Consider the following 24,413-nt stretch of genomic DNA (forward strand, 5'->3'; position numbering starts at 1 on the left):
TGTGTGTGCGCACATCTATCCGTATGTGTGTACGTGCGTGTGTGTGTGCGTGCTTGTCAAACATGATCAACATTTTGTTTTGATATCCTACTTTTGTTTGTCTAACGCCACACTAAACGCTTGAAGGTAATGTTTAATGATAACTAAAATAACATCTTGTTCATTCCTGTTTGTCATCCATCAAAAAAATAGAACTTATTGAGACAATGAAACCAGAGGAGCAAGTATTATGTTCTTCATTGAGGGAAAACCCCTCCCACTCCAGTGCTGTGTGTGTACAGTATGTGAGTTTGTATCTGTTTAAGAAAGAGAAAGACCGAAAGAGAGAGCGATTGAGTGTACTGCGTTCGTAAGATTAGACAGTGGGAGGGGTAGTTTTGAATAAGCAAAGCTCACACCCCTGGGAAATACACTCAACATTTTCAGTTTGGCTGCGTGAAGCCGGTGACAAGAAAGGCTACGGCAAACTGCAGATGACAGCTAATCTTTAGTCTACTTGCGAGATGTACGGTAGCCTACCGTGTGTAACGTATGTAACTATTCTAAACTAGTTTTCATGTGTTGGTTATATCGGTAACCGCAGTTGTCTTGGCCAGCATGGACAGTGAAGCAAGGGCGAATGGGGAGGACATCACTCTCAACAAACTAGACGACATAGAAGTAAGTTAAACATTATAACCTCAAACCTCAGGCTACTGTGGTGGGGTCCTAGCACGTTTTTAACTGTTTCATAAGCAACTAAATAGGATGTTGTACATTTTGACTGAACATTCGGATTTGGGCTACAAGGAGATAAGTTGCAGTTATGACCCACTGGGCAAAAAAATGGTTGTCCCTGATTTATATTTACTATGTTACGTCTACCCCCCAGTCCAGGTTGTGTTTTCACATCATTACAATCAATGTGATGACGTTGAATCAACATGGAAAACTGATTCGATTTGATGAAAAATCATCAACGTATTTAGTCTCTTTCCCACCCAACCTTTAACCTAAATCACATGACATGGGGAATTTTTTGTTGTTGATTTCACATTGAATTCACATTAGTTGACAACAAAATGTAAATCAAAATGAGATGTTGAACTGATGTCTGTGCCCAGTGGGGAATGTATAACTCCTACTGGTATGGAAACTTCACAAGTATTCCCCCAAGTTATTGATAAAATAACAGACCTACAATCCAATATAATTTACTGCTCGTCGTCTATTAGCTTCATTAAAGAGCATTCATAGCCTATAGTGGAGACATGAAGCGTTCAAACCTTTTGACTACGGAAATCATTTCACTGTCTGGCTCCTCGCCATATTTCTCGCCTCCGCGAATAGCTGACTATGCCCTTTGTGTTTCGGAGTGTCGCACCCACTTGTGACATCTCGTATTTACCTTTATCCGTACTTGACAATTCCCAACCCCACCTCCGTGAGAAGATGTGGACACCCGTGTGTGATGTAGTTATAGAACACACCCTTCTGCCATAGAGGAAAGGCAGTGCCTGTAGTTAATCCACTGCATTCGTATGTTTGAGTGTAGCAGTGTGATATTGTTCCCCTAGATTATGCACCAAATTGCACCAAGGACCAATTCAAATAGGCCAGGTCAAGAGGGGATGTTAATAATTTGATAATAATAATAATTCAGTTTATAAAAATAAAAAAATGTAATTACAGCTAGCTAATGTTATTCTTTGGTGTACAAACACCTTTTCATATCAATATTGTACCTACATGTGATTGTAAAAGTTTGGTATATTTTGGTTTGGCCCATCGCGGGTTATCTGTATTTCCGTACCCCCTTATTGTTCTCTTTTGCCTGACCTTCGGCTAGCAAGGTGCCTGAGAGCTAGGACTGCGCCAAGGGTTAACATAATGTGTGTTGTCTCTTCGTGTGCAGGGCAAATAAAAATCATTTCACTAGCAGACCTTCAGTTGTGGCAGCGTCCTAATTAAAAGTACACAATGCAGAACGAACCACGCTACATGAGCATGTGTGACCCATAAACCTGATGGTCTACCCTCTAACCCACAGGCAAACCACGACCGTCTTGACCCCTCTGGAAAGGTGTACCGAATGATTAACATGAATCACTATGCCACTAGGAAGAGTGTAGCTCAGAGTATGCTTGATGTGGCTCTACTCATGGCTAACTCATCCCAGCTAAAGACTGTCCTATATATGGAGTCACAGTACAGATTCTACAAACCTCTCATAGTACTGCTGTCCGTGTCTATTACGCTACAGGTTGTCGTGGGACTACTGCTGGTCTTTATAGGTTAGTAATACACTCTATCTGTCACTCATTCACACATACTAACACATACACACACACACACAATATGGCTATCTGTAAACAGAAAGGTAAACATGTTGAATAACCTTCCTACTCTCTCTCTCTCTAGTGAAGTATGATCTGAATGATGTGAGGAAACACTCAAAGCTGAACATGATGAACAACACAGCAACAGTATTTGTTTTCTTCACAGTCATCATCAACATCTTCATCACTGCGCTAGGCTTTGAGGGTGCTGTGATAGGACTTCCAGAACCCCAATCCTTCCTTCTGACCACTGAACAGAACCAGACCGGAGGCCTCTAGGCCACAACCTCAAATGATCCTCAGACAACTGGCAGGTTGTAGAGCACAAGCTTAGCACAAGCTGGCCTCAATTTAACCGGAGGCTTGTACAACCTGAACACAACATCAGCAGAAACCTGGAACCTAACCCCAACCTACAGTACTGTCAGTTATCTCTAGTGACAGGGCAGTGCAGGTGCCAGAGGTCTGCACACTCAAAAAGTTCTACAGCTACACCATCGAGAGCATCCTGACCGGTTGCAGCCCCGCCTGGTATGGCAACTGCTCAGCATCCGACCATAAGGTGCTACAGAGGGTAGTGCGTAAGGCCCAGTACATCACTGGGGCCAAGCTTCCTGCCATCCAGGACCTATATACTAGGCGGTGTCAGAGGAAGGCCCAAAAAATTGTCAGAGACTCCAGTCACCCAATTCATAGACTGTTTTATCTGCTACCACACGGCAAGCGGTACCGGGGCGCCAAGTCTAAGTGCAAAAGGCTCCTAAATAGCTGAACAGTCAATCAAATGGTCACTCAGACTATTTACATTGACCCCCCCCCCCCCTTTTTGTTTTTACACGGCTGCTACTCGCTGTTTATTAACTATGCATAGTCACTTTACCCATACCTACATGTACAAATTACCTTGACTAATCTGAACCCCCGCACATTGACTCGGTACTGGTATGCCCTGTATATAGCCTCCTTATTGTTATTTTATTGTGTTACATTTGAGTTTTTGTATCCTGTAAATGGGCCTTTATAAATGTGTTGTTGTTCAGTTGTTTGGGACTCAACAGAACACAACTGCTGTTACCAAATAAACAACTCTGTGAATAAACAGCAGGAATTTCTGGACTGAATACACTACTCTCCCTTGGTCAAAGCAGGAGTGAAAATGAAAAGGCAGTGTGTGTGTGTGTGTGTACCATGTTACGATCACTCACCAGTTCTTTGTCTGTCCAGCATTGAAGAAGTCCTGGTCTCAGATGGGGTCTGACGGGTATGACTGCAGAAGGTTGAAGGTTGAGACCTGTGGGCGACTCGTTGGTCATCTTCACCCGATTCTGCAGGAGGGCCATTGGGATCTGACACAGGGAAGAGGGTTACAAATGCACGGTAATGCATGGTGCCTACTATACACTGGTTCACCAGGCTGGACACAGTTTAGGCCTACTGCACCATGCCTTGTGCGAGAGGTATCTGCTGAGTGACAGTCTGAAGTATGGATGGCAGGTCTCTAGGCTGACGACCTCACAGATCTTCTCCAGGCTGGACATTCTCACTTCTCTCTCTTCCCTCCTCTCTTCCAGTCCACCATGAATATCTATCCTCACAACTCAGTGTGTGTGTGTGTCCAAGAACATGTGCTTCCTCTGATAAATGTATCTCTTCCTGTTATAAGACAGGGCAGTCAGAAGCGAAATCCGGGATCCTTGGGACGTCCATACCCTAAACACTAACCCCTACCTAAACCATTTAAATGTAAACTTCAGTGGGTTAGGGACGTCCCGAGGTTCCCGGATAGCACGGTCGCAGACCTAGGGTCAGGGTTCCTTTTGGCTTCAACGTGCTTTTTGTCCATTCTCACTTCCCGTCTCGGCTGTATGCTAATCACATGACGAGACCATTGACCGTACCACAGTACAGTGTGTGACTAGACCGTTTTATTATAGCTCGGTGGACTAGACTGCTAACTTTTCACCCGCGGAGAGAGCGTTGCAGTTGGAGATTAGCAACGAGCTGTCAAATATTCATACATAAACTATACCGTTAGCAGACTTACATTGCGATCTGTAAGTAATTAAATCTGTTTTGGATTGTTTGTGTCATTGGAAACGGTGTGCGCTTGGTGCTGGCTAAACGTCAGAACCAGAACTATAGCTATCTCGTTAGCCTTTTGCTAACTTAGTCAGCTAGCTAGTTTTTTTTCCATGGTTGCTTTATGTGTGTGAATTGTTCAGTAGCCAGTCTGCTGGCTGGTTATATATCTGTCTGTCTGGACTGGCTAGTCCTACTCAAGTGATTTCCTTTCGTACTGACAATGTAAACACAGCCTACTGCTCTCGTTGTTAGCTAGCTAACTTTATTATTTCTAACACGGTATACATTTAGCCATGCATAGGATTTACGTGAGTAGTAAGCGTTCAATGATCAAAGACCGTTATGTCCATGTCACCTGACTAGTCGTTGCTGGATGATTTTAGGGTTGTCATTCAGGAAACCATGACTTCCATAAACAACGGTCTGGACTTCTTACCTAGGGTGTAATCATTTGTCCAAACAGTGCAACTAAAACGAGAGTTAATATTGGACAAATTCAGGTAGGTCCCTGCCCATTTCGTTCCATTTGCTTCCGTTTAAGAAATGTTTTACAAAAGAATCGGCGTAATATGCCCCTGTATGTTATTGTCAGAACCCTTGACCCCCTCTACTGCTTCAAGCTGTCCGTTTCTGCCTCAGGCTTTCTCCTGGTGTATAATGAAGCGGATGAGGGGTGGGCGTCACACCAAGTTGGGCGTGGCATGAGACAGGGACACACCGTGGGTGTCACTGCTACCACCCTGCACCCCCCCATCAACATGGCCTCCAGCTACCTGCCCCCCTTTGAGGGCACAGGGGAGGTGAAGGAGGGCTTCCTGTGCCCGCTTTGCCTGAAGGACCTGCAGTCATTCTACCAGCTGCAGGAGCACTATGAGGAGGAACACTCTGGGGATGACAGACATGTCAGGGGACAGCTCAAGAGTGAGTCTCTTAATGCTTGTCTTTCCATTTAGGTTAGCTAATAATGACCCAAGAGTGAGTCTCATAGCCGGGTAGCCTTGCCCAATTCATTGAAGTAATCACTACTGTCATCCTGTTGGCTGCAGGTCTAGTCCAGAAGGCTAAGAAAGCCAAAGACAAGCTGCTGAAGAGGGATGGAGAGGACAAGCCAGAGATGGACAGCTATGAGTCCTTCTACTACGGTGGAGTAGACCCCTACATGTGGGAGCCTCAGGAGCTGGGTGAGACTGGGAGCAGTATGCAGAGGGGAAACTGGGCGAAGAGCAAAGTGGTGGGGTGGTAAAGGGCTTTACATCTGCTGCTCAAACAATCCACAGTTAACAAGAGATTTATTGGTCTGGTCATTGCATGCTACTGAGTCATCTCACCTGAATTGTAACTAAGAGTGTTGTTTTGTTATGGTCTCTAGTTTTAGAGACTGCTTCCATCCAGTCTGATGGTGTCCCCTCTTCTCCTCCGTAGGAGCCACCAGAAGTCATCTGGACTTCTTCAAGAAGCACAGAGCTGCCAGGATCGACCACTACGTCATCGAGGTCAACAAGCTAATTATCAGGCTGGAGAAAGTGAGCACACAAACAATCACAAGTCGTTTCCCCCTTGGGTTTGTCGATGTGGGTTTGACACATACAGTAGCAGTTACACACCCTTTCTGTCTGGACATGATTCACCATGTATCCTGTCTTGTGTTTCAGCTGACCTCATTTGACAGGATGAACATAGATGCAGGCAAGATTAGAGGTGGGTTGAGAGGGGGCCATATTGCAGTATATTTTGTTTTTTCATTATCACATTATACAGGACCCACATTTGTTCTTATTGAGTACAGCTCCTCCCTGTGTGAATTTGAATGTCATTTTCTGTGTGAATCCTGAAAATCCACTCCTCTCTCCAGCGATTGAGAAGTCTGTTGTGTCGTGGGTGAGTGACTCTGATGTCCCGTTCTGTCCCGACTGCGGGAACAAGTTCAACCTCCGGAACAGACGACACCACTGCCGTCTCTGTGGCTCTATCATGTGTAAGAAGTGCATGGAGTTTGTGCCCCTGCCTTTGGCTTGTGAGTACACTGTATACACACTTACACACATACAGCGATATTACACCCATATTTAACCAGAAAATCAACAGTGACATCAGTGTTTCTCAGAATTAGTTAGTTAGTGACTCACCAGCCAGTACTCTTCTCTCCAGACAAGCTGACCAGTGGGACACGGGAGGCCCTGAGTGTTCCAGGCAGCCCGGGCCAGTCTCAGTCCCCTCCAACAGGGGGTGGTGGGGGCAGCATCAGCGGGATGGGCTCCAGGAGAGGCAGCATCAGCAGCCTGAGCAGTGTCACCTCCATTCTGGAAGAGAAGGATGACGAGAGGATCCGTTGCTGCTGCCACTGCATGGACACCCTGATGAGGAAACAGCAGAAACTGGAGGAGAAGGACCACGTGCCTGACATCGTCAAGCTCTACGAGGTAACACACTGTTGTTCACTGTGTAGTGAGCTTGCTGTCATTCACCATTCATCCTCCTGTCTTCCTTCCAGAGGCTGAGGCTGTGCATGGACAAGGTGGACGAGAGAGCTCCAGAGTACATCAGAATGGCTGAGTCTCTTAAGTAAGACGTAGTCTGTCTAAAATGACACCTCGTTCTCTATATAGTGTGCTACATTTTACGAGAGATGTATGTGGCTGTGGTTCTGTTTGGTCAAACTTTAACTTCTCACAGTGCTGGAGAGACCACCTATAACCTGGACACGGCTGGTGGACTGAGAATGGAAGTCCAGAAATACTACGAACTTATCGATGCACTGAGGTACCTACTATATACAGAATGTGTTACGTGTATGTAGGGTTGACGATATTTGAGGGACACCTCTTCTATGATATGCTACTCTAAATATCACAATATCCTACACTACCGTTCAAAAGTTTGGGGTCAAAGAAAAACACATTTTCTGTCCATTAAAATAACATCAAATTGATCAGAAATACAATGTAGACATTGATAATGTTGTAAATTACTAAATTGTGTTAGCTGGCTAGCTAACTAGCTAATAAAAGTACTGAGTCAGAGCAAATGTAGCTAGCTAATACAGCCTGATACCAGTGCTGGTGGAGGCTTAAATCAGCATTTTGTTTGTGCAACAGTATCTTCTAAGTCAAAAAGGAACAGGCGAGGCATGAATATGTTGGCTACATGAATAAAGATTTAATGTAGCCAAAGATTATAGGGTCCCCTAGGAAACACTGAACATCACTTTGGTTCCTACCCTGTCACTTTAACTTGTCCATGGCATTTTCATTCGTTGTCATGTCAAACAACACTGTATTCAAAGTGTCCACTATTATTTATATTCTAACTATACAATTAGAATAAACATTCTATTTCCATGATTCCAAAAGTTAATCAAAGTGTTTTGATCTAAATCGCAATTGCAACATTTTGTTAAAAATAAGGTCTTGTTTTTTGCCCATATCGTGGCAGTGTGGAAATGATCTCAAATGAGTGCAGGAAATGTAGAAATTGATGGAAATGCAGGAAATTATTTTAGGTTGAAGTTTAATTGAACAGTATAAAACAATCAGAATGGAGAAAGACCCATTGAAATAATTTAGAATGTATGTGTTGCCACCCTAGGGTCACGCACTGCTCATGAAGCAAATGTAGGGCTTTCATTAATCAAAAACATAAAATACCGTCAACATTTTGAAAAATACCATATGATATGATATTTTGAAGCGAGGGCCAGCCAACGAGAGCGTACAGGTCGCAATGGTGGGTAGTATATGGGGCTTTGGTGACAAAACGGATTGCACTGTGATAGACTGCATCCAATTTGTTGAGTAGGGTATTGGAGGCTATTTTGTAAATGACATCGCCAAAGTCGAGGATTGGTAGGATGGTCAGTTTTACAAGGGTATGTTTGGCAGCATGAGTGAAGGATGTTTTGTTGCGAAATAGGAAGCCAATTCTAGATTTAACTTTGGATTGGAGATGTTTGATATGGGTCTGGAAGGAGAGTTTAAAGTCTAACCAGACACCTAAGTATTTGTAGTTGTCCACGTATTCTAAGTCAGAGCCATCAGGTAGCGATCGGTTGAAGAGCATGCATTTAGTTTTACTTGTATTTAAGAGCAATTGGAGGCCACGGAAGGAGAGTTGTATGGCATTGAAGCTTGCCTGGAGGGTTGTTAACAGTGTCCAAAGAAGGGCTAGAAGTATACAGAATGGTGTCGTCTGCGTAGAGGTGGATCAGAGACTCACCAGCAGCAAGAGCGACCTCATTGATGTATACAGAGAAGAGAGTCGGTCCAAGAATTGAACCCTGTGGCACCCCCATAGAGACTGCCAGAGGTCCGGACAGCAGACCCTCCAATTTGACACACTGAACTCTATCAGAGAAGTAGTTGGTGAACCAGGCGAGGCAATCATTTGAGAAACCAAGGCTGTCGAGTCTGCCGATGAGGATGTGGTGATTGACAGAGTCGAAAGCCTTGGCCAGATCAATGAATACGGCTGCACAGTAATGTTTCTTATCGATGGCGGTTAAGATATCGTTTAGGACCTTGAGCGTGGCTGAGGTGCACCCATGACCAGCTCTGAAACCAGTCAATTTTCACAAGGCCTGTGACCGAAGGGAAGGCGGCAACCGTAGCATCTTATTGTGTGAGTCACGTTCTTGCTAAGCATAAAAAGTTGTTCAAAGTTTGGGAGATCAAGGAAGCATTTATTGAGGCTACAAGACTCTCTGTTTGGGGACTTTAAGAATAAGACTGAATTGATGGCTTCCATCAATGACATTCAGTTGTCTAGAAATACAGTGACAAGATGTGAGGGAATAGCGGAGAATCAACTGAAGAAGGATATTGCCAACTGCGAGTATTATTCCCTCCAGTTTGACGAGTCCACAGATATGGTAGATGTGGCACAGTTATGCATTTTCATCAGAATGTTTTTTGACAACATGAGTACAAAGGAAAAACTACAAACTACTCGCCATTTTGCCACTGAAAGGACATACAAGGGGCAAAGATATTTTTCAAGCTTTTATGGAGTTTGCTAACAAATTCCAACTCCTTTTGTAAGCTTGTTTCCATTACTACCGATGGGGCACCCACTATGGTAGGCCGCATTATTGGGTTTGTTGCATTGTGCAAACGGGACGATTGATTCCCGGACTTTCTTAGTTTTCACTGCGTAGTTCATCAGCAAGCTTTGTGCGGGAAGACGTTAAACATGAAAGAGGTGATGGATGTTGCGATTGTGTGTTCTATTCGAGCAAGAACCCTACGGCGGAGGTTATTTCACGCTCACTTAGAAGAGACCGAAGCGGAGCACACAGAACTGCTGCTGCTCACGGATGTGCGGTGGCTGAGCCAAGATACATTTTTAGGGAGATTCAGTGAGTTGTTGCCTGAAATCAAGGAGTTTCTCAAGGTCTCCAAACATGCAGAATATGCACAGCTAGAGGACACACAGTGCCTCCTGGATTTAGCTTTTCTCACTGACCTAACTTGCATGCTTAATGAACTGAATGTAGAGCTGCAAGGAGATGGCAAACATGCAATCAACATGACCAGCTCTGTGAACACTTTTAAATGTAAACTACAACTGCTCACAAGAAAGCTGCAACGTAAGGACCTGCACTTCTTTCAACACATGCATTCAGAACTTGAATGTCAGGGCAAGGATACAGCACAGTTTGACAGTGCACGTTACATGGAGCAAGTTCAGAGCATCTTATCTGAGTTTGATAGGCGTTTCACTGATTTGCATCACTTGAGCCTATTGCTACTTATAAACTCAGCAAAAAAAAGAAATGTCTCTTTTTCAGGACCCTGCCTTTCTAATATAATTCGTAGATCTTCATTGTAAAGGGTTTAAACACTAACAGCTTACAGACGGTAGGCAATTAACGTCACAGATATGAAAACTTAAAAGAGACCTTTCTACTGACTCTGGAAAAACACCAAATGAAAGATGCCCAGGCTCACAGCTCATCTGAACGTGCCTTAGGCATGCTGCAAGGAGACGCATAAGACAGCTCTACAGGGAGACAGGACGGACAGCTGATCGTCCTCTCAGTGGCAGACCACGTGTAACAACACCTGCACAGGACCGGTACATCTGAACATCACACCTGCGGGACAGGTACGGGATGGCAACAACTGCCCGAGTTACACCTGGAATGCACAATCCCTCCATCAGTGCTCAGACTGTCCGCAATAGGCTGAGATATTGTGGACTGAGGGCTTGTAGGCCTGTTGTAAGGCAGGTCCTCACCAGACAACACCGGCAACAACGTCGCCTATGGGCCCAAACCCACCGTCGCTGGACCAGACAGGACTGGGAAAAAGTGCTCTTCACTGACGAGTCGCGGTTTTGTCTCACGAGGGGTGATGGTTGGATTCGCGTTTATTGTCAAAGGAATGAGCGTCACACTAAGTCCTGTACTCTGGAGGGGGATCGATTTGGAGGTGGAGGGTCCGTCATGGTCTGGGGCGGTGTGTCACAGCTTCATCGGACTGAGCTTGTTGTCATTGCAGGCAATCTCAACGCTGTGCGTTACAGGGAAAACATCCTCCCTCATGTGGTACCCTTCCTGCAGGCTCATCCTGACATGACCCTCCGACATGACAATGCCACCAGCCATACTACTTGTTTTGTGCGTGATTTCCTGTAAGACAGGAATGTCAGTGTTCTGCCATGGCCTGCGAAGAGCCCGGATCTCAATCCCATTGAGCATGTCTGGGACCTGTTGGATCGGAGGGTGAGGGCTCAGGCCATTCTCCCCAGAAATGTCCGGGAACTTCCAGGTGCCTCGGGGGAAGAGTGGGGTAACATCTCACAGCAAGAACTGGCAAATCTGGTGCAGTCCATGAGTAGGAGATGCACTACAGTACGTAATGCAGCTGGTGGCCACACCAGATACTGACTGTTACTTTTGATTTTGACCACCCCACCCCCCTTTGTTCAGGGACACATTATTCCATTTCTGTTTGTCACATATCTGGAACTTGTAGCAGAAACTGAAATTCTCACCCTTCAAAATGACATTCAGCTGAATTCCAGGGCAACCACTGAGATGAAGGAAGAGTTCTGGGAGCTACTGCTAAAGGAGAAGTATCCCAAATACGACGTGCTTTCAATTTATAAGACCTTTTTGGATCAACCTACCTCTGTGAGTCTGCATTTTCTCACATGAAGATAATTAAGTCCAAGTACAGATCTACTATGACGGATGACCACCTTGTGGCCTGCATGAGACTTGCAACACGCTGCTGCAGCCCTGACTATTAAAAAACGACTTGCCTCCACCAATGCCAAAAGTCACACTAAGGTAGAAAATTAAATGAGTTGCACTTATTTGTGTAAAACATGTTATTGGTCCACATTATATTTGGGTTTCATAGCAATAGGTTCATACTCAGTGGTGTGTTGCGTTTCATACATTTTGTTGGTTGGTTTAGATTTAGAGACTGGTAGATCTCATCAGGCTGGCAAATGAAAAAGTAGACCTGGTCTAGAATGCCATTATATGCTGTAGCGTTAAGATTTCCCTTCACTGGAACTAAGGGGCCTAGCCCGAACTAAGAACAACCGCCTCAGACTATTTCCTTCTCCACTAAACTTTACAGTTGGCACTGCATTGGGGCAGACTGTCAGATGGTGAAGCGTAATTAATTTCTCCAAAGAACATGTTTTCACTGCTCCAGTGTCCAATGGCGGCAATCTTTACACCACTCCAGCCTACGCTTGGCATTGTGCATGGTGATCTTAGGCACTTGGTGGTCCCGTTCTGTGAGCTGTTGTTGCTCCTAGACATTCCCACTTCACAATAACAGCACTTACAGTTGACCAGGGCAGAAATTTGACAAACTGACTTGAAAGTCACTGAACTCTTCAGTAAGGCCATTCTACTGCCAATGTCATTCTACTGTTTGTCTATGGAGATTGTATGACTGTGCTCGATTTTATACACCTGTTAGTAGGGTTGCACATTTTGGGGAATATTCAGAGGTGAAAACTTTCCATGGGAATTAACGGAAATATATGCAAATGGTTATTAATAACATTTTAAATATAGATGCTTTTTGCATTGGGTAGATTTACCATATATGGAGACAAACATAAACCCTATACCATATCATAAGTAGACATAATTTCAAATTATTAAACCCTTCCAATAGAAAAAAAAAAAGCCTCATCTGCCCGGATGGCCACCAATTTTTCAACCTTTGTATTGGTCAGCCTGTTGTGTGTTCCCAAACAAGGACCAGTTGTTAGTGGCTGATGAGATATGATGGCACGACTGCCATATTGCATCTCCATCCCAAAGCCCTTGCTTGGAAGTGTACTTCGCCAGACTGCCAAGAACCTTGCCCTCATCCAGGCCAAGGTGGCGAGACACAGTAGTGATGACACCATAGGCCTTGTTGATCTCTGCACCATACTTAGGGTCCAACATGTACGCTGCGGCGTGTATGGGCTTCAGGCAGAAGTCTTCGCGCTTTTTGATGTATTTCAGAACTGCAGTTTCCTCTGTTAGAACAACAGTGAAGTGGGCAGGGCAGTACAGATTTATTCTCTTACATCTGCAAGCAGAGTCTGAACATCTGACAGGATGGCATTGTCTCCCTCAATCCGTGCAATGGCTACTGCTATAGGTTTCAGGAGTTTCAGGCTGCTTACCACTCTCTCCCAAAATACATCATCCAGGAGGATCCTCTTGATGGGGCTATCCATATCGGCATACTGTGATATGGCCATTTCTTGGAGAGACTCCTTCCCCCTCCAGAAGACTGTCAAACATGATGACAACAACACCCCAATGGGTTTTGCTGGGCAGCTTCAATGTGGTGCTCCTATTCTTCTCACTTTGCTTGGTGAGGTAGATTGCTACTATAACTTGATGACCCTTCACATACCTAACCATTTCCTTGGCTCTCTTGTAGAGTGTACTGTATCCATTGTTTTCAGTGCCATGATGTCCTTGAGGAGCAGATTCAGTGCATGAGCAGCACAGTCAATGGGTGTGATGTGAGGGTAGGACTCCTCCACTTTAGACCAAGCAGCTTTCATGTTCACAGCATTGTCTGTCACAAGTGCAAATACCTTCTGTGGTTCAAGGTCATTGATGTCTGCCTTCAGCTCATCTGCAATGTAGAGGCCGGTGTGTCTGTTGTCCATTGTGTCTGTGCTCTTGTAGAATACTGTTTGAGGGGTGGAGATAATGTAGTTAATTATTCCTTGCCCACGAACATTCAACCACCCATCAGAGATGATTGCAATACAATCTGCTTTCTCTATGATTTGCTTGATCTTCACTTGAACTCTGTTAAACTCTGCATCCAGCAAATTAGTAGATAAAGCATGTCTGGTTGGAGGGGTGTATGCTGGGTGAAGAACATTCAGAAATCTCTTCCAATACACATTGCCTGTGAGCATCTGAGGTGAACCAGTTGCATACACAGCTCGAGCAAGGCGTTCATCAGCATTTCTCTCACTGCGTTCCTGTATTGAGCTGTTGCTATCGATAAGGTGTCTGATTCATCATTTTCACCTCGAATAGAAGTAGAGGGACTTTTGTCAGAGGATGCTTGTTGTGAGCGCTGAGGGAACTTTATGCACTTGGCTAGATGATTCTGGATTTTTTTTGCATACTTCACATATGATTTGCCACAGTATTTACAAAAGTACACTTTTCCTTCTACATTAGCTGCAGTGAAATGTCTCCACACATCAGATAATGCCCGTGGCATTTTCCTGTAAAGATGAGAAAAAAGGAATAAAAAAAATATAATTCCATCCATTCTATACAGATAAATAGTTAAGCAGTTAGATTAAACAACTCCTTTTGTAAGATAAATGTTTTAAAATGAAACATGTATGGAAACAGGTGAATAAACACTCCTTAGTTTGCAGGCTCAAGAAAGCTAAAACCTACATGGTAGCAAAAACTAACTAGCATAAATTGTTAACAAGTTAGAAAGGAGTTAAAAACACTTTGCTGTAGGCTACTATTTACTAGTTAACAAAAAATAATATGTCATATAAAATATATTCACCCCTGCCAGTATTGTAATCAAAACATACCAGAAAGCATGTAGTCCTTGACTCAGACAGTGTAGTAGCGTGGGCCCAATAGCATCTCATTAGTGTGCAAGATCTTGAGAATCAGCTGCACATGTGATGGAAGAATGCACTGTGCATGTAGAGGATTGCAATTCCATTGAATTGGGGATAGTTCAACCAAAATATGGCACAAGACCTAGGATTGCCTTATGTGTATCCCACAAAAAAGGTTCACTATTATAAGCTAACTTAAAAAATAAAATAAAAATCTGGAAAGCTTCCACTAATTTGAAGGGATGTCCACCTACTTTTGTGTGTGTATATATAGTGTATTTTGGCCCAACTGTAGTTTGAATAAAAGTGTCTGCTAAATAACCATATTCTTGTAACATTCTCTATGTATTTCTGTCAGTAAGAGGATCTTAACACTGGGAATGAAGGAGGAGCCACAGCCCCATCCAAAGAATCTCCAGCTGCAGAGGATGGTCAGATACACAGCCACACTGTTCGTCCAGGTGAGACAGAGGGTACACTACTGTACATAAAGAGCAGTTATGGATAAGCTGAATGGTGTGGTGAAGAGTGAATGATTAGTCACTTTCCCCAGAATAATAGCTCATTAAACAACACATTCAAACACCTCCCTCTTTCTCAACCCTTTTCTCTCTCTTTCTCTGTTTCTCTCCATCTCTCTCTCTCCTTATCCCGCCCCCCTCCTGCAGGAGAAGTTACTGGGTCTGATGTCTCTGCCCACTAAGGACAAGTATGAGGAGCTGAAGATGAAGCGGAAGCAGGAGCAGGAGAAGAGGCTCGCCCAGGAAAGACTGGTGAGGAGGCTGCTTATTGTTTACACTAAAGACCCAATAATGATACTCCAAAAAGGGTCTGATATGTCTGATACCAGGAAAGCTAAAAGCAACTTTTACAAGTAGTGTATTCTATAGTAAAGCTGTCTCTAAAAGCGTACCTTCCTATCTTCCTGCCAGGCTGCCCAGAAGAGAAGGCAGGACTCTGAGAAGAACCGCCCAGCCTCTAGCACCAACGGGGAGCCTCCCCAGGCCCCCAGAGTCCTCCGCATGACCAAAGCTGGAGGCTGGCTGCCCTCCTCAGACACCCTCCACACCCACGGGGAGCTGGAAGACCCCATGCTGCAGCAGATAGAGAATATCCGGTCGTTCCTGCGGCAGGCCAAGGCCGCCCATAGACATGACGAGGTGGCCATGCTGGAGGAGAACCTCAGGCAGCTTCAGGTGGGGAAACCTACATAATGTTACAAAATGTAGCTGCGATATGTACTGCGATTACAATGCAATGGACCGTAACAGGGCTCTGGTCAGATAGTGCACTGTGTAGGGACTAGGGTGTGATTTGTTGAACTGTGTGTTCTCCAGGATGAGTACGACCAGCAGCAGACCCACCTGGCCATCACTCTGTCCCAGAGACTGGCCCAGGAGGAGCTGCAGCACCTGGAGGACAGGGAGAGGGGGAAGATGAAGCACAGGGCTCAGAGCCAAGCCCCAGGATCCACTCAGGCCACATACACCTGGCAGGGCTCACTGAACCTAACTCATACAGGGAGCCTCCATAGGGACGGGGAGGAAGAGAACAAGGAGGAAGAGTTGACCCCTAAAGCAGAGAGGAGCCCCCCGTCCATGAGGGCCTTCCCTGCCCTGACGGACCAGGATGAGGAGTCGCCCCCGTGGCTGGGGGGAGATGTAGAGGGACAGAACAGCGCCTCCTTCAACCCCTTTAAGGAGGAAGACTCCACCACGGTGGAGGAGGATCCGTCCAACCCGTTCTCCGAGGAGATCCAGAAGGAGCACAAGGAGGTAGCTAACGGAAAGAAGGAGTACAACCCGTTTGAGGAGGAAGAGGAGGGCGGGGTGCAAGGGCAGGCTGATGGCGTCACAGGCAACCCTTTCGAAGAGGAGGAGAACAATGAAGGTAACCCTTTTAAAGAGGCTTCTGGGAATACCCCGCCGGGAGCCTCGACCAATCCCTTTGAAGAGGAGGGTGAGGCAGCAATGACAGACGTTGACCTGATCGAGGAGGAGTTGCTGCTGCAGCAGATCGATAACATTCGGGCGTACATCTTCGACGCCAAGCTCAACGGGAGGCTGGATGAGGTGGAGCTGCTGTCAGAGAACCTGAGAGAGCTGCAGCGCACCCTGCAGGAACAGAAGCTTAAGACACACTGACAGAGACACTACCTCCGTCTCTACTTTTCTCATCCTCCATGCCATCACCTGATTCTTACAACAGGGCTGCCCACCCAGGGTGCCCACCTAGAAGCTAATCCGGAGACTCTACAGTAGTTCCCTTTAAAGCTGGGATCCGCAAAAGGCGAAACATCGCCACTGGTCGCCCCAGGTGCATTTGTTATTGTTTTTCAAACGGCGGGGATGAGCATCCAGTATCATGATAAAAACAGTTTGTAGTACATACTCTGCTGTTATATCCAGAGGAGGCTGGTGGGGGAAGCTATTGTAATGGCCGGAATGGAATGATTGGAACGGAGTCAAACATGGTTTCCATATGTTCTGTGTGTTTGATAACATTCCATTTCAGCAATTACAATGAGCCCACCCTTCTATAGCTCCTCCCACCAGCCTCCACTGGTTCTATCTCATGTGCAATGATGTCCGATGAAAAAAGTGTTTGTTTGAAGTAATGTCTTTGTTGTTGTAATATCGCAAACAGACATGGCAGTTTCACCGCTAATGATTCCAGCTTTAAATGGCCAAGGATCTCATTGATTCTGGGTTGGTTAAGGTCCGTGTTAGGTGGGTTAAAACATTTGTGAAGGAACCACCCACCCCCCATTCCCCTTGGGCATTAGCCCTCTAGACCAAGGGCCGCATCTCAATAGTCTATACTCCCTCTCCTTGTCCCTTTCCTTCATCTGTATTGATGTGAATGAACTGCACAGGTGACAGCACCTAGCATTATTTCTTTGCCGATCCTGATCATCCTGCCATGTAAGTGCAGGGTCAATGAGAGGAGACAAGGAGAGAAAGCAAAACTAGTCTATTGAGACCCTGCTCAGGGTTATGCAGCCTAGCACTAAAAGGAGATGCATTTACATTCATTTCTTCACTCTTGTACATACTAATAACACTCACACTCTATGAAGGCCTCATTTAGGAGCCCTGTTTTTGTAATTCTATCTGTATGGTAAGAAGAAGCACAAGGGCAGAGTAAGTCATCACTTCCAGACAGTTGTGCAGTCGGCCACAGGAGGTAGGATCCAAGGGGTCATATTTGGGCAACAGAGGCCTGACATCGTCTAGTCCTGCTATTCAATACCGATACCTTATGTAGAACCAGGGTTGCCTTGAAGGTCGCAAAGTTTTTGGAAATGTTATGGTCTTCTTGAACGAAAACGTTCACTCTGAACTGACAGCTGTCGTCGGCACCTGAATACTAAGCATGACTAACTTGTTACTGCTACATTTTGTCTGTCAGATCTTCACATGCATGTTTGAGTTTGTATGGGAGTGGAACCCCATTGCCGTTAAGACATCTTTTCTCTGTCATCCCTGGGGGTCCAGTGACCGCTAGAAAGAGAATGTTGAACAAAACATTAAGCCATGGTGAGCTATACCAACAAAAAAACTGTTTTAAAATCCTGCTTTGCTTTCAGGGACTCCTTCTGTTAGCTGGTTATGTCTATTTTGAATGACTAAGTTGAAGCGCAGGATAGAATCATTTTTTTGAGTGTGCATGATATCACTGAGACGCTTCTGCAGTGGTCCAAAGTAGGCTAGTCTTTCAATTACGATTTTGTCCTAGTCTCTCTCCCTGCGCTGTGTTCTCCTCCCAACACAGTGGAGACAAATCCTAACCCTGTGTTTTCTCTTTTAGTGCACCAATGATGGCAGGGTCAGAATCTGTCCTGCTCTGAACATACTTTCTCATATGCCAACTTAACTACAGTATGTATTTATGCAACTGGTTCAACCAAGTCTCTCTTAACTGCACTTCCCAATTAACACACAACACCGTTGTTGCACTGGAGATGTTTAGTTCCGAGGCACAGAATAATAGGTTACTTTACCCAGAATGCTCCATCTGTCACAGCATCAGCCTTCTACTCTGTATTCATAAGGTCTTGGCAAAACTTACATCTAGTTTCCCTCTTTGGATTCTTGATTTCTCATTGGTAATGAGAACACTAAACTGATTCAATGCTACCTAGTATTATCACATACTGTGGCAAACTGTTTCCTGTTGTACTTTGTATCCAAGTACTAATTTCCTTGCCTTAAAGTATACAACAGTACTTGATATTAAGTTGAACTAAAGCAGTATTGTTCGCTGTAGTCTCATGCACACTCAACAGAACCTTTTGAAACATGCATAATTTATTTGTGGCAAATATTAATGAACTGTTGAGCTTTTTCATAATGTTGCCTGTTTACCTTTGTCACTGGCTCTGTTTACACAGGCAGCTCAATTCAGATTCCCCCCCCACTAAATTGGTCTTTTGACTAATCACATCAGAGCTTTTCATGGCTGATTGACAAAAGACCAAATATTGAAACATCAGAATTGGGCTGCCTGTCTAAACACAGCTATTGAGGCTCCATCACTCAACACTAATTAAAGACATGACCTATGAAAAATTGGAAGGGTGGCATTTTCATTTATCGACATTACAGGATGCGAGTGTGTGTTGCAAATATTATGCATCAACTCCACACATACACTTGATTTAATTCATCAGTCTCAATTATCCTTATTTATAACCGCTGACATAAAATCTAAATATTTCCTTTTAATGTACAAAAACAAATCCACAGTATTTCCAGTGAAACATATTTGATATAGTAGTATTGCTGTCCAGTCTCAGTCCTGTGCGGCTGCCATCTGTGCACGGTATTTCCCAGTCATCTCCTTGGGCAGCGGCGTGGTGCCCGGGCAGGGAACCTGGCCCTCCACCTCACAGATACACTCCTTCAGACAGTACTTCTTGGGCCCAAAGTTGGCTGGGTTAGCAGCCTCCATCCTGGCTAAAGCCTCAGCCTGCAGGACCTCACTGTAAGGGGAGAGAATAGACAATGATGAGAAGACAAATTAACCAGTAATATTGTATTATACACTTAGACAAGAGTAACACCTAACCTTAAAGTGCTAGTGCATTCAAAAACGTGAGTTTCCTGTGTTGTGTATATTTCCACACCGAGGTTGGAATAATTCTGTGAAATTGTGAAAACGATAATGCCCTTTTAGTGTAAGAGCTGTTTGACAAGACTGCCTGGAATGTCAGCCTGTTTTGGTGGGAGAGTTTCAAACCTCTAAGGTACTTTAATAGTTACCCAGCAATGATTTGATAAAAATGTCTGCATTGGACCTTAACATTCCTCTTGACACTAGGCTACTGTCAGCGACATTAACTTGTGGCTTATTTACTGGCATCTAGCCTGAGGACTAGTCTGTTTATGCTTTAGCTTAGCCAAATCATTTGTGGTTGTCATTATAAACAGACTGCTGCAACCCAGGGAGGCCTACACATCTACACTTCTGGGATGTATTCATTAGTCAGATTCTGTTGCAAAACGTTTGGGCTGTTGCAAAATAAAAACAAGAGTTTCTATTGGACAGATGCAGGTAGGTCCCACCCCTTTTCGTTCTGTTTGCTTCCATTTGGTTCCTAGAGTAAACAGTTTGTTGCAAAACGTTTTGTGACAGACCAAACATTTTGCAAAGGAATTCGACTAATGAATACATCCCTATTATAGAACCAAATCAAGCAGTGGCCTGTGATGAGAATGGGTATCGGAGATTATGGTACTATCAGTACTTACTCGGTCTTGCCAAGAATATTCTTGACATGTTGGGTGATTTGTTTATGGTCCTTCCCCTCCACATCCACCAACACCTGCTCTCCATCATCTATATGGAAGAGATATACAGAGATCCTATTAATTTACAAATGATTTTCTAAGGATATACCATGTCAGACTTCTAAACAACAAAACAGGCCTAATAGACTTGATAAAATCACAACCACAGACTTTATGCAGTAATGACAGATGCACAAACATGTCAAATAGAGGCATAGTTAAAGGTTCTATCAATCATAGTAAGTACAGAATTGGACTCACCTAGGTAGAACTTTAGGAATGGCGATGGTGTCATGTTCTTAAACATCATAATTTGAACCCAAGGATTTTTGTACTGAATTTGTGGAACATTGAAGAACACAAATTTTCTGCAGAAAAAGAGAAAAGATGCATGGCCAACCAGGCTGTACCAACACACTCATAGATCCTGACCACTGGGTTATAGCTCTGATCCAGGGTGTTACGTGCGTCTTGCTAATGCTGAACAACTCGTTGTCGTATGATGGACAGTTTGTACTTTCAGGACAACTGGGAATTCGAAAAGAAACCAGGTCAAGTCATTGACAGCAGTGATCTTCAGGTCGGAATATGGAGTGAGATACATGCCAAAATGTTGAACGTACGTATCATTAGGATCGTAAGAAAATCCATACGTAAATTGTTAGGATCATAAGAAAAGTCATCCATAAAATCTGTGAACATTGAAACGCCATGTTACGATTACGGCCTAACATTTTAGACTTAAATGTTGTGCAGCAATTCTGACGTACAATAATAACTTAAGGTTTTGTCAGTTTCATGTCACCAACAAAAAAAAAACATACACCAAATGGCCTGTGAGGAGTGCTACGCGAACAAGCATAACACATTATGTGTTAACCAGTAGTATCTACCAGGAATAATGAAACAGAATAATAATGGCTGTTTTGTGAATCTATTAATTATGTATGAACTCTGAACTCTCAAAATATTTTTTTTTTATCACTCAAAATCTTGCCAAAGCATATTCTGTAGGAGGGGTTAATATGATTTATATGAATCGGGTCATGAACCTATGGACTTTGAAATTAACAAAGGGAGAGATTATTAAGCATAGGCAAAGCCTGCCATAAGCTTATTCCCACACTTTACAATAACTCTGTTGCAGTGGTCTTAGGTAGTCTCTGTATAGGCTATTCCCTCCATCCCGACACTGCTGCCCAGTTGAAGCGCTTGTGATCTCCATGTGCCTTCAGAAAAGCACTTTCATTTTGGATACTGGTGTCTTGCAGAATAATTGTAGAACTCTATTTGTGTTTTATAACTTTTTATTATAAGGCTCCCCTTAAAAAGAGACCCTAGCTAACAGGCCTCTAAATATAGTCTCTAAATACATTTTAAACAAAATAGTTTGAAGCTGGCTTAACGCTGGGCTGAGGGTGTAAACATTGGCATGGTTGTTGCTGATAGGGAAAACAGATTTGGCAATAAGAATAGGCTATAGTCAAAACCATTTGGGAACCCTTGGCTATTTCGCTCAGGACAGCCTAAATCATATTCACTTTCTATTTTGCAGCTCAGGTGGTTATTCAAGACAAGGCTCTTCTGTGCCTTTATCATACTCACACAAGTCATTTGCTGGTATAACGCCGTTATTGGGGGCATCAGGGTAGCCTAGTGGTTAGAGCGTTGGACTAGTAACCGGAAGGTTGCAAGTTCAAACCCCCGAGCTGGCAAGTTCGGGGGTAGCTGTGACTAGTAGCTAGGGTTGCAGAATTACAGGAACCTTCAATAAATTACCTGGGTTTTCCAGAAATCCTGGTTGGAGGTTTCCCTGGTTGGAGGGACTCTGATTCTCTATTGGTTACACAGACTTTTGGCCTCCCAGCCTATTCTAACCCCCTCTCGCCAGCTTTGTATTCATGTTACCTGATGATGTTGCTGTACAATATGATCTTGTTGCCATCTGATGCACATTCAGATGTCATAAATCAGCACTGCAGAGCTCTCCCTGTCCTGTGCCTTGATTGTATTACTGTTGAAAGACATTCAAAGACTCAATCACAGACACTCTTACTGACAGTTGTGGCTGCTTTGCGTGATGTATTGTCTCTACCTTCTTGCCCTCTGTGCTGTTGTCTGTGCCCAACAATGTTTGTACCATGTTTTGTGCTGCTACCATGTTGTTGTCATGTTGTGCTGCTACAATGCTGTGTTGCTGCCTTGCTATGTTGTTGTCTTAGGTCTCTCTTTATGTAGTGTTGTCTCTTGTTGTGATGTGTGTTTTGTCCTATATTTATAGGTTATTTATTTATAATTTTTAAAATCCCAGCCCCTGTCCCCGCAGGTCTTTTGCCTTTTGGTATGCCGCCATTGTAAATAAGAATTTGTTCTTAACTGACTTGCCTAGTTAAATAAAATGTAAATAAATTCCCAGAATCAAGCAGGAATAAACAGTAAATACAGTAGCATCCAACCAGGTTTTCTGCAACCTTACTAGTAGCTGTGACTAGTAGCCCTAACTATTATGTTGCTGTGACTAGTAAGAAAGAGAGCAACAACCATGCCAATGTTTACACCCTCAGCCCAGCGTTAAGCCAGCTTCAACTTGTGTAAAAACTTCAGACTCCTTAACTCCAATAACTTTAGAGCTACGGTATAATTACTGTCCCCTACAGTGAAGGGAGAGAGAAACATAGAGGGAGAGTATTTAACGATTTTCCCAGCCCCCCCCCCCCGCCTGGTTCAATTTCTATTGCATATCTGTACAATTATAACAATGAAACAGAAATATCATTGCTCTCTGCATTGAACGACTTGTCCAAAAACAGCTAGGTTAACTAGCTAGTATAACAAACTGACCTTGCTCCTTCGCTGAGCTGTCCATGTGTGTTGTAATTTACTGTCAAAATCTTTACTCTGTTTTTCAATACAACTTCTCCCTTCTGGAGATACTCCAGCGTTCGTCTAATGGGGAATCTTCCTTTCATAGGCATTTTTAGTCTTTATTTCCACGTTATAATTTGGAATTGAAAAGGACGCACAACACTCCAGTTGGGCGCTATTTGATGACGTAAACTATATGCGTAAAGTTTAAGGTCATTTACTAGTTACCACAGCCACAAAGACATAAACCCTGCCTATTTCTAAACTTTGATTTTAAACCTAACCTTAACCACGCTGCTAACCCTGACCTTAAGACCAAAAGCTAACGTTTGTTTTCATGATTTTTTGTGACATAGCCACATTTACTTTGTGGCTGTGATAACTAGTGGAAACCAAAATGTATTGTCTTCTTCTTCAGTGGTGTTTAACGGTGGTTGGCAGCCAATGTTTAGGGTGCATTACCGCCACCAACTGTACGGGGGTTAAAAGGGAAACTCAATATGGTGATCTATATTCCAATCCCTAATTTTTTCAATCTTCCATAGCTCCCTCCTCAGGCTCTGGGGCCTGAGAGGGTATCACTGCTTGTGACAGTGCATCATCTAACGCCTAACCTGAAAAATATTTTACTCCCAGGATCTGCTCTGCCGTATCCACAATAATGTCCATCTTGCTAGACTTTCCCTCCAGTTTAGCTGTACCCTTGATCACCATTGCCCAAAAAAATCAACCAAGTCCACCTTCTTTACACTTAACATCGCTGGATCCTGCTGGTGGGGAGCCAACTATGCAGCATGCATTGAAGGCCTATTCAACACTAGGTGTCTTCTTTCCCATCCCAACTTTGCTTCTTTTCCCATTCTTTTGGACAGAGGTCCATTCTTCCTTCCACCGCCATCCGATCCATGTTCCACATCTGCAGCCGCCATCCTTCCTGCATCCATCCGAGTCTGTACTCTTATCTTCTCCCGGTGTGCTATCAGTTTAAACCAGAACGTCTGCCTTCTTCCTCTCAACTACTCTCATCGTCCTCAACCCTGGAAAGATATATCCATGAGGGTCCTCTCCTGCTGCGATGGCATCCGTGTTCCGGAGTAGTGTAAAAAAAATCATAAAAGCACATACCTTTTAAATATATGAAGACATGTTTATTACACTGATAACTGCAATTCCAGTGGCCTGAGAGGGAATGATGTGATACAGGAATCAAATTGTTGTATTCACTGTCAAGTTAAGAGGTAGAATATATGTCGGCCTACAATAACCTTCAGAAAACATA

At 44.0% G+C, this 24,413-nt stretch overlaps 3 protein-coding genes across 6 annotated transcripts; 2 read left to right on the top strand and 1 right to left on the bottom strand.

The window, feature by feature from the left end:
* The first annotated feature begins 302 nt into the window (after positions 1-302).
* si:dkey-93l1.9 (Ninjurin domain-containing protein) lies at positions 303-3,422 on the top strand. The gene is made up of 3 exons (XM_020459628.2): positions 303-660; positions 2,030-2,273; positions 2,401-3,422. The coding sequence occupies exons 1-3, from the start codon at positions 598-600 to the stop codon at positions 2,595-2,597; spliced, it is 504 nt and encodes a 167-aa protein (XP_020315217.1). The 5' UTR covers positions 303-597; the 3' UTR covers positions 2,598-3,422.
* A 123-nt stretch (positions 3,423-3,545) lies between these two features.
* Positions 3,546-19,051, top strand: rbsn (rabenosyn, RAB effector). 4 transcript variants are annotated; one of them, XM_031803636.1, is made up of 14 exons: positions 3,546-4,372; positions 4,784-4,900; positions 5,040-5,321; positions 5,447-5,581; positions 5,823-5,923; positions 6,053-6,098; positions 6,253-6,414; positions 6,549-6,820; positions 6,892-6,962; positions 7,074-7,160; positions 14,836-14,938; positions 15,146-15,250; positions 15,410-15,673; positions 15,815-19,051. In XM_031803636.1, exons 3-14 carry the CDS (start codon positions 5,102-5,104, stop codon positions 16,619-16,621), a joined length of 2,373 nt encoding a protein of 790 aa, XP_031659496.1. In that variant the 5' UTR covers positions 3,546-4,372; positions 4,784-4,900; positions 5,040-5,101; the 3' UTR covers positions 16,622-19,051. The 4 variants fall into 4 exon arrangements, with proteins under 4 accessions (XP_031659496.1, XP_020315666.1, XP_020315664.1 ...); XM_020460077.2 differs by having other exon boundaries at positions 6,253-6,375; XM_020460075.2 differs by having other exon boundaries at positions 4,864-4,900.
* Positions 19,049-23,336, bottom strand: mrps25 (mitochondrial ribosomal protein S25). Its single transcript, XM_020460079.2, has 4 exons — positions 23,111-23,336; positions 20,531-20,637; positions 20,231-20,318; positions 19,049-19,461 (listed from the first exon to the last, which is right to left on the bottom strand). The coding sequence occupies exons 1-4, from the start codon at positions 23,242-23,244 to the stop codon at positions 19,272-19,274; spliced, it is 519 nt and encodes a 172-aa protein (XP_020315668.1). The 5' UTR covers positions 23,245-23,336; the 3' UTR covers positions 19,049-19,271.
* Between the last annotated feature and the right edge of the window lie 1,077 nt (positions 23,337-24,413).

The sequence above is a fragment of the Oncorhynchus kisutch genome, linkage group LG24 (assembly GCF_002021735.2).
Source record: "Oncorhynchus kisutch isolate 150728-3 linkage group LG24, Okis_V2, whole genome shotgun sequence".
Lineage (NCBI taxonomy): Eukaryota > Metazoa > Chordata > Actinopteri > Salmoniformes > Salmonidae > Oncorhynchus > Oncorhynchus kisutch.